The sequence below is a fragment of the Eucyclogobius newberryi genome, unplaced genomic scaffold (assembly GCF_026437365.1).
Source record: "Eucyclogobius newberryi isolate DKJ021-1_F unplaced genomic scaffold, fEucNew1.0.hap1 SCAF_4, whole genome shotgun sequence".
Classification (NCBI taxonomy): domain Eukaryota; kingdom Metazoa; phylum Chordata; class Actinopteri; order Gobiiformes; family Gobiidae; genus Eucyclogobius; species Eucyclogobius newberryi.
In genome coordinates, this window is record NW_027316056.1 from 19,998,748 (window position 1) to 20,008,119 (window position 9,372).

Consider the following 9,372-nt stretch of genomic DNA (forward strand, 5'->3'; position numbering starts at 1 on the left):
TTGATTTGTAAATATTCTTTATCTAGAAACCGTTTACCTTATCTTAAAATTATATTTAAAAATCTTAATGCACAATACAAATAACTGTTTGGCTTGTAGACTATAACCAAAAAACAATCGCTGATTAGGCAGTCGGCTTTACGGGTAAGTGATACTGAGTGTGGTTAGTTACCATACCCTACTTAACCCTACAGCGCTATGGTAACATTTTACAAACTATACAGAAAATAGTCAATAAAGTCATTTTGTGATAACAGAAATAGTTTTTATTGTGAGAAGGTTGACAACCCAAATGTAAAGTGAATTATAAATAAGATGTATTCAATGCTATTGAGTTAATAGGGCAGTACCTGCAGATAGAGGCGGGGATATCTTGATATGGATAATATTGCAATAGTTTTTTTTCTGAAAATCCAAATATAGAGCATAATCAAAACTGTTCTAACAGCAAAAAGAGAGATGTATCAAAACCATTTTCACATTCCTGAGGCATTGTTAAAATATTGTCAGAATATATTATTATATTATATTTTTTTATCGACATAATGGAATGAAACTATTGAGATTTGTATTTTGGCCCAACCCAACAATAGAAGGGTTAGCCAACATGTAATCGTTGATTAAAGATAACTGCCTTAATAGGTTCATGTTGACTTTGTGTATTTAATATTGTACTTTGTCCCCACATCCTGAATAGTTACATTTCCACAGGGAGTCTCACGGGCGCCATGTTGGTTCAACCTGTAAAGTTTAAGGGTAACAGATTAGGCATAAGGAAGTCTCATCAGGAGCTGGAGTTCCCAGGGCTCACCTTTCACAGTGACTCTGCCAGTGGCAGTGCTGGAGCCGATGTGGTTAGTGGCTGCACATGTGTATGTTCCACTGTCAGACACCTTGATGCGAGGGATCAACAGTTTTCCGTCCCAGGTCGTCTCTGCTCCGGCTGGCAGTGAGGAGCGCCCCGAAACGCTCCACTGGAAAGTAATGGGGTGAGTGCCATGAGCAAGACATTGGAGCTGGAGGGCGTCCCCAGGCTTAAGTTTCACCTGGTCCGGCAAACAGGTGGCATAAGGGGGCGCTGTGGAGAGAAACGCAAAAACAGTTCACGAATCAATAAAATCTACCTTCTATTTACAACAGCATCATCAAATCATGGCAAAGATACTTGACAGCGGAGGGAGAGCAGCCAAGGAACAATAAATAACAATCCAAAACTATGAGGTAGAGAACAAAAGGATAAAACAACAATAATGAGGTTTACATTTACTATATACTTCTATGATCATGACATTTCAGAGTACTGTATCTCTAGTAGAGGGACACTATTTGCATCTGTTTTTACTATTATGAACTCTCTTCATATCCACTCACCTTCGACCTCCATCTCTGTGTAGGCCTCGCTGTAGCCGTGCCTGTTGGTGGCGTTACAGATGTACTGGCCTGAGTCCTGGCGACCCACATTATTTAAAGTCAAGACTCCACCAGCCACTGTGTGTTTCCATGGCAACGGGGCTCTGAGCTTGGACCAAGTGATCTCTGGAGTCGGTGAGCCTTCGAATGGGAGCATGAAACGGGGAGTGAGAATAAAGCAAACTAAAAATACATAGTGCCTACTCCTGAGAGCTTACCCGTTGCCTGACACTGCATTGTGATCGTGTGCCCCTCGATGGCAGTCACCTGAGTGGCGCTCACTGAGGCTATGGGCACACCTGGACCTCCCTCCACAATAATCTCCACTTTGACCTCACTCATGCCCTCTGTGTTCTCAGCCCGACAGAGATAAACTCCTGAGTCTTCAGGACGGACAGCTGGCCACTAAAGGGAAAAAGGAAAAGGCTAATAAGCCAAGACTATTGGAAACTTCACTGAAATAATTCAGCTACCTGGATGGTGTTCACGTCACTTGTAGTGGTGGTCACCAGCTGTAGTGTGGACCCCTGGCGTTTCCAGGTCAACTTTGGGCGTGGTCGGCCCATGGTACTACACTCCACCGACAGAGGGTCTCCTATCCTGACTCTGATGGGTCCTGCTGGATTCAGCTGGACTTTAGGTGGGACTGAAACAACAATGTGAGCCAAAATTAAACATTATGAATAAAACATTTGAATTAGGATAAATTTAAAAAGACTATCATAGGTGGTTTGAAATGCAGCCTATTATTACATGTTGAGACAAACTTTACTTCAAGCTAAAAAGTTTGAATTATCTACTATATTTGTTACAACCGTCAAAAAAGAAAGAATATAAGGGCACTAACAGTACAAGTGATGTGTAAATCATATAATAATGGCTGATACATTTGTCAAACTAAAGTTTATAACAGAAAATCATCCTAATATCTCCAGAACAGAAGAAGAAAGATAAAACTCCTTTACATGTCATAGGGGTTATATACATTTACCACTGCATTTGAAGGGCCCCATATCATCTGGGGACCCCCTAATTAATTTGAGCTACTTGGTAGAACAAAGATGCTCACATTTCACGTTTAGTGTTGCTGTGGCAAACGCTCTGTCTCTGGGGACTCCCGCCACACAGCGGTACTGGCCCTGGTTCTGGGGGCGCACATTGACAAGGGTCAACAGAAGGTTATCCGGGCTGATCTTGACGTTGTCTGAGGAAACACAATGAGGCTCGTGTTTAGACAAAGTAGTATGACTTCATGATTTAAACTTTCAGACCTGGGAGCCGCTGGCTGTTGGTTTTTCTCCACACCACGTTTGACGGTGAGGCGCTTCCCACTTGGCACCTGAAGCTCACGGACTCCCCCTGGCGGACAGTGACGACCTTCGGCTCCACAGTGACAACAGGGGCCTCGCTCCACACTGCACGTGCACAGGAGAACACACACGCATTCAACTCTGTGAACCAGCTCAAAAACACAGACACCCCCTCAAAGCAAATAACCTGAACAAACAATGCCAGTGGACCAAAGGGACATTGCACGACCAAAAGAAATAATCATGTTCTTGTAAGTCATGGATCCATGGGCTTCAGAGTGGTGATTGTTGCCATGGTAATTAACAATTCAACTCTAAATGCCTTTTGTGAAGTCCTCAAAATGTGGCAGATAAACAGGAACAGGTTTCAGCCCATGAATGACATGCAACAATAACGCATTATACATTTAGATTAATAGAAGACATTGTTATGCAAGACTATAAACTTTTAAAATCTACCTTTTTTTAAAAAAAAATTCCAAAACACCAATGTTCTCTCTTGTAAAATCAGTCGAACATAATTGCAAATTCATCAAAAGGTTGTTCACTATTGCCATGTTATTGTTAAATGAATGAATACATATGAAATTGAATGTTACTGATTATTACCTGCAGATGACAAAAGAGTGAGAATCAAAGCCCTCGGTAGCAAATCCATTTTGAACCACAGCTCAGGTCCCTCCAGTGTGAAATCTCCCTCTGAGTTTGTCTTTTTTCAATCATCATGTTTAACCTTTCACCCCTCGCTCACCACCCCCTCCCGCCCCTATCCACATGCACTCGCTGCGTAAAGGATTTCAAACCATCTGAAGAAGCATAATTACACCAAAACAGACAAACATTTACACGCCAATGCTATTGGGTCAAAGCGGAGATGATTACATTACTTTATCTGATACCTCAACAGACTCTGCCTTCAGAAAGCTAATCTAGAATCACATTGGTTCTTGTCTTGTCCCGAGAGCATAACAAAAGACACAGACATTGTAACATTTAAAAGTGTCATTGTTTATTTTAACATGTGTATCAAAAACATGAAAAGGAGAGATACTTTAATAAAAAAGAAGTGTACATGCATGGAAGAAGTTCAACATTTTTCTTCTTTTCGTTCCCCCAAAACAATGATGACCCAACACTACGATCGTAAAGATACGCCACTATTGAGTTGCTCTAGATATTCATAAAGACATAGTAAATTGTGTTAGAGGTACTTTGCATTGTGGGTGGATAAATGGAGAGCAGAAGTAGATGTCCTGTTTCTATCTTGAAGACGTTACATCCTCCCATCCGGAGTATAACACGAGCCTGGGCAGCCTCCTGTTGCATTTAGAGGCACAGAGTAAGGAAAACATTTTGATCAGCATATTGTGCAGGAGTGTTGCAGATCCTTACCTGAGTTTGGAGTGGCGGGGGGGCTGTCCGATGAGGTGGGACTGGGAGCGTCCAGAGCTGTTTTCATGGTATACATGTTGGCTTCCTCTTGGAACTTGCCAATGTTTTTCTTATATCGAATCCTCTTGTTTCCAAACCAGTTGGACACCTTAAAAAAAACATGAAAAAGTAACTACCAGGTCCTGATTTTACCTCTGTTTTGTCGTGATGTAGACCTGGTTTGGTCCTCTTCTAGTCGTGGTTAAATCCTGCTATAGTTCTAGGTGTAGTCGCAGTTTGGACGTGTGTGAAAGTGTGAACGTGGGCTTAAACACCGGCCCTGACCTGAGCGGCAGTGATGGAGCACTTCTTGGCCAGTTCCTCTTTGGTTTCTTCGGTGGGGTAAGGGTTTGCCAGATGGGAGTAAAAATATTCATTCAAAATCACCGTAGCGTGTTTGGTGAAGTTATGACGCCTCCTCCTGAAATAGAAAATGTCAATGAAAGAAAGAAAGTCTGGTTCTTTGCTACACTTTACTCTAGCTAGTCCCGCTTTATATGTTATTACCATTCTATTCATTTCCCTTTATGGTCACAACACAAATTATTGGAATAAGCTGGCGATTTACACTAAACGTTAAAGGTGCTCATGACATATGAAATACACTGACCGTGCGTCTAGAAATCGTGAGCGCAGGGTCATCACAGCTTCACAGGTGCTTTGTTTGAGCTGCAGCTGAATGGCACTAAACTTACGATGGATGATAGACACCATGCACTCCAGCTCTTTGGGGGAAATAGGGCGAGTACGGGACTGCTCCCTCAGCAGGTTCGTCACATGACCGGTGAACTCCCTACACGCCTGCATAGACATAAAAGTCAAGTTTTACATACAATTATTTTAAATGTGTATTTTGTAACTATAAACCAAATAGGTATAACTCAATGCAAATTATAGCCAAATTTCTCATTTTCAGGAGCCTGATCAGCTTGTGGTGCCATTTAGGTGTTTGATTAAAGGGGGGGTGCGTGGCTAACTGCTAACGCTAGCGTGTGACTTCAATGTTATCTGAGAGGGACCTGTTTACCGACACAAATCAGATGTTGTAGTTTTAACTAAATCAGTTTTATGGTCAAATTAAAACAAAGAACAAAGCTCAGATTAAAGTCTAACTTGAGTAACTTCAGACAGAGCAGTGCCTCCAGTTAGCTTTAGCTCCTGATCAACATGATTGAAAAACACTATGTAAATGTTCCACTTTGAACCAAGACAAATCATACAAATCATATATATATTAAAGTATGATTCCTTCAAGACAGCATCAAGTACATATGCCACACCTCTTCGTATTTGCCCAGCTCAGCGTGGTAGATCATCCGTATCTGGGTCAGCTTCTCCCTGTAGTCATGGTGATCGGAGCTGTCATCGCTGGACGACCCTCCGGTGACCGCGGCCAGAGCTGCAGCTGTAGCCGCTCTGCTCCTCTCCGGACCGGCCACTCCCTCAGCTAACAGCATGTTGTCCAGCCTCAGCTCTTGGGGGTCCGGCGGCTCCTCCTCCGGCGCACCCCGGACACTCAGGACTACGGGGTCACAGTCACACAAATTATGATATTTGGCCCGCATTTAGTCACCACATGTTCCCCAAGAAACAGTAACTACACCCAAAATATAACACGCTGTGAGACTGAAGTAACATATGCCAGTCACTCCAGCATTCGTTAGCGTCCCAATACTAAAATAATCAGACACTGCCGAAGCGCCCACACAGCTGCTAATTACAAGCAGTTAAAGTGCCACTAAAGAGCCTTGATGAATGAACAGTCATTTGAGAGGACATTAATGTGTGCACTTATGCAAATTAGGGGGCAATTATGAACATCTCCAGTCCATAATCGGACAAGCAGCAGACAGCAAAGGCACTGGGTGGCACATTTACATACACATTCACAAAGAAAGCCTTTAAGGACATCCAATTTACTTACCTAGGAAAACTTCACTTACTTACAAAACCTTATCTACTTTTTAACATAGTTCTCTGGTGATGAATATTGTTTAAAGATTAGCTGTTGCAGAGAGGCTTTAAAAAAAGGTTATTATTTGTGTAATTTGAATTCAATACAGTGTTGTGAATATTTGTTCCTGTTTAAACAGTCACACTACAGTTAATGATTGTGCTTGGCTGCTGAACATAGAAAATATGAATGTTACAAATGATTAAAAAAATATTTCTTTGTATCAAAAACACCATCTACATGTCTCAACACATTCTGTAGTATCAAGAGGAAATAGGACCGTTTCTCAGCTGTTGCTCAGTTCACTAATATCATTAACATCAACAGCAACATCAAGTTCCTAAAGGTCATCACCCAGATTAGTGGATCCTGTCGCTCCCAGGATTTTGTCAGTCAAAAGCGTCTGATGCTTTGACGCTTCTCGTGCAGAAGCCTCCGCTAGCCTTTTCAGCATCTGAATATTTGGAGGCCTTCACCATCCAAAAAACATCATGGCAGCCAGTAGAACCAGTAGAAGAAGAGTTTTTCGAAAAAAAATCACAATGAAAAAAAATCCAACAGATTGCGACACACTGAGCACAAGAGCAAGAGAGGGAGAAAGAGACATTGTGTTAATAAAAAGAGTCTGTGCATGTCTCCCATCACTCTCTCAATCTCTGCTGCAGCAATGTCAATATTTAAGCATTTTCCTCATTACCATAACAACGACAAAGCTATACTCCTCACAAGTTAATACACATAATTATTATGATTTTCAGCCTAATTATTAATTTGTGTACCTGTCTTTTCTTTGATTTCACAGAGGACGCTGAAGAGAGCAGGTTTCAGTTTGTGGCGGTTTAATGCATACTTCCTACGGAAAACAAATGGTGACAGTCAGACTTGTCAAATCTTTAACTCTTTTCACTTTTGTCACATCCTCCAGCAACAGAATCATGATAAATAACAAACAAACTGAGGCAACATTTGCCCACAATGTGATGACCAGTGGTTCGAGTGCATACAGACTGTCGTTGTGTCCATGAGCAAGATACTTCTGCCACTTCTATGAATGTGGTGTCTGTGTGTGAGTGATTGGTGGTGGTTGGAGGATGTACTGCAGATTTGCAGCTTCGCTTCTATACGTCTGCCCCAGGGCAGCTGAGGCTACAGAAGAAGCTTGCCACCACTAAGAGTAGAGTAAATGAACAGGCTACAGTGCAGCACTTCAGGAGGCGTGTCCAGCTTGTAAAGATAAATATAAAAGTGTGATAGCATTAGAGAGTGGCTCAAAGTGCTTCAGTCTTTCAGACTTGTACCTGGCTTGGGCCTCATCGAGACTGTCTTCTTCTGTGAGGACCATCATCTGCTGGAGGAGCTCGCCTATGTCCCGCTGTGGCTGGTCCAGGTTATGGTGGTCCCTCACAGCCTTATGAAAATGTCCATTATGACCAGACATTGTGCTGTGTTTTAATGTGGCACTTATTCCAGAGTTACGAGGAACATTAGATATGTTTAACTCCCCACATGCTGTCAGTGAGAAGCCAAATAATAGCCAAAGATCACTGATCAAATTGTCTGTACGGCTTCGGTCCAAAACCAAAGTTTATGTTCACTGGAAATTCATATATCTTTAAATAAGAATCCGTAATTAAAACGGATCTACAATAATGAAAAAAGCAACAAAACAGAAGCTTGAGTGCAATTACAAATCTATAAAACCCATATAATATTGTACAGAAAGGATATGGAGGACACAACTCGCTGCTCCAATGGTGTAGTAATGATTATAAAGCAGCTGTAACTTTCTTTAATAGGTTATCAATGCGGTATGTTTAACAATGATGTCGCCGCCGTCTTTGTTTTCTTCTGTATCGTCGAGAATACGTCAACGCGCAAATTATAACTTCAAACATACAAAATTGTCGCGATTGTTGATCAGTTATTTATTTCCTCGAAGTCCAAATACACAGTTTCCCCCCAAAGACGAGGCCTTAAATGATTGTTATTGTCCGTTTTCCGTAGGCTGAGCTGCTGAAGAAAAAAGGTGAAGTTAAACATGCTACAGCTGAGCAGCTAACTTCCGCCCAGCCTTCAACAACAAAACAAAAACGCATTTAATCCATCTACGTCTACATCTACATTAGCGTATTACATTAGTGCAGTTTCAACACGGGGAGATTATATCGGCTACGTTTCTACCTTGTTCATTATAAAGCCTATTTATTTTAAAGAAATCAAGTATAGACGATGTAATGTCTCTCTCGTGCGGTCGAACATGGAAACGCAATGACGTTGACGCAGTCTCGCATGGGATGATGGGAATTGAAGTTCTCGGAACTCCAATACTTCCTGCTGAAAAGAGGAAAAGCTACCTATTTTGGTTGACACGTTTAAAGTTGTGCTGCCCGGACAGTGTGTCCTTCAAAGACAAAGACGTGACAACACAAGCGAGGTAAGACTGAGTTAAAGCTTACACTGAGAGATAAGAGAGTAAAGATAATTTAATGGACAGAAAACCATGTCAAGTTTTTAAGTGGAAAATGTAATGTAGCCACCACGAAGAAGAGCTCGCCTTGACATCGCAACATTCATTTGACTATTTCGTCTCAGTTATAGTCCTGTGTATTGTATTTACCATTCACACACACACTTAAATAATGTATTTATCGAGCTGCCTTGTACTTTATACTTATTCATTGTGTATCCATGAGTAGTTTGTTTGAAAAGGTTGGTGAATATTTGAAAACACGCCTAGGAATTCTGTCTGTGTTAGCAAAATACACTTGAGTAATGAATAGGAGCTTGTTTTGGGGAACAATGAGCAACACATTTCCTCAGAATGATGAAGTTCATGTATTTTTCCTACTTTTTCTCACTTAGTTTCACTATGGGCTGCTGCGTCAGGATGGCTATTTGCTTATTGTTGTTTTGAAAGTCTATATAAGTCTTTTTTTTATTCTGTTGTTTGTTTTGACCCAGATGTCCCTAGTCATTCCACATCGAGAGGTACAACCAATCACAGCTGTTGCCTGGACATCCAACACCGGCACTTGTCCCAAAGATCACACATTGGTAAGAACATGTATTAACAGTTGGTATGATATATATACGCTTAAAGGAACAGTATACAACCATATATTTACTTAAACAGGTACGCTGGGCTTTGTGTAGACTTTAAAGTTGTTTTGTTACTTTTCCTATATTGCATGACGAAATTAACTGTTTGTTTTCAACCATTTCTCTGTGTTAAACCTCATTTTTGTGTGTGGATTTTGCAGATAAGCA

At 41.3% G+C, this 9,372-nt stretch overlaps 3 protein-coding genes across 3 annotated transcripts in view; 1 reads left to right on the forward strand and 2 right to left on the reverse strand.

Moving 5' to 3' along the window:
- Positions 1-670: 670 nt before the first annotated feature.
- Positions 671-3,456, reverse strand: LOC140377862 (basement membrane-specific heparan sulfate proteoglycan core protein-like). Its single transcript, XM_072463469.1, has 8 exons — positions 3,330-3,456; positions 2,682-2,825; positions 2,480-2,614; positions 1,884-2,056; positions 1,629-1,815; positions 1,372-1,551; positions 812-1,078; positions 671-741 (listed from the first exon to the last, which is right to left on the reverse strand). The coding sequence occupies exons 1-8, from the start codon at positions 3,376-3,378 to the stop codon at positions 737-739; spliced, it is 1,140 nt and encodes a 379-aa protein (XP_072319570.1). The 5' UTR covers positions 3,379-3,456; the 3' UTR covers positions 671-736.
- Positions 3,457-3,773: 317 nt separating this feature from the next.
- LOC140378072 (pre-B-cell leukemia transcription factor 1-like) lies at positions 3,774-8,104 on the reverse strand. The gene is made up of 7 exons (XM_072463705.1): positions 7,404-8,104; positions 6,885-6,958; positions 5,432-5,673; positions 4,762-4,952; positions 4,437-4,572; positions 4,113-4,260; positions 3,774-4,037 (listed from the first exon to the last, which is right to left on the reverse strand). Exons 1-7 carry the CDS (start codon positions 7,541-7,543, stop codon positions 3,994-3,996), a joined length of 975 nt encoding a protein of 324 aa, XP_072319806.1. The 5' UTR covers positions 7,544-8,104; the 3' UTR covers positions 3,774-3,993.
- Positions 8,105-8,413: 309 nt separating this feature from the next.
- mvb12a (multivesicular body subunit 12A) overlaps positions 8,414-9,372 on the forward strand; it is a 2,921-nt gene continuing 1,962 nt past the window's right edge. The window contains exons 1-3 of the mRNA XM_072462812.1: positions 8,414-8,539; positions 9,067-9,159; positions 9,366-9,372. The exon at positions 9,366-9,372 is cut by the window's right edge and continues 77 nt beyond it. Coding sequence (XP_072318913.1) covers positions 9,067-9,159; positions 9,366-9,372 — 100 coding nt within the window. The 5' untranslated portion in view covers positions 8,414-8,539. The remainder of the gene's footprint in view (positions 8,540-9,066; positions 9,160-9,365) is intronic.

What these genes read in the sequence shown, in the direction of transcription:
- LOC140378072 (XM_072463705.1), bottom strand. Translation starts at nt 7,543, where the DNA reads ATGTCTGGTCATAATGGACATTTTCATAAGGCTGTGAGGGACCACCAT. An exon ending in TGAAATCAAAGAAAAGACAG is followed by an intron (nt 5,674 to 6,884) that starts GTACACAAATTA and finishes GTGACCCCGTAG; the next exon opens with TCCTGAGTGTCCGGGGTGCG. An exon ending in TCACGATTTCTAGACGCACG is followed by an intron (nt 4,573 to 4,761) that starts GTCAGTGTATTT and finishes TTTCTATTTCAG; the next exon opens with GAGGAGGCGTCATAACTTCA.
- LOC140377862 (XM_072463469.1), bottom strand. Translation starts at nt 3,378, where the DNA reads ATGGATTTGCTACCGAGGGCTTTGATTCTCACTCTTTTGTCATCTGCA. An exon ending in CAACAGCCAGCGGCTCCCAG is followed by an intron (nt 2,615 to 2,681) that starts GTCTGAAAGTTT and finishes GTGTTTCCTCAG; the next exon opens with ACAACGTCAAGATCAGCCCG. An exon ending in GTGACGTGAACACCATCCAG is followed by an intron (nt 1,816 to 1,883) that starts GTAGCTGAATTA and finishes TTTTCCCTTTAG; the next exon opens with TGGCCAGCTGTCCGTCCTGA.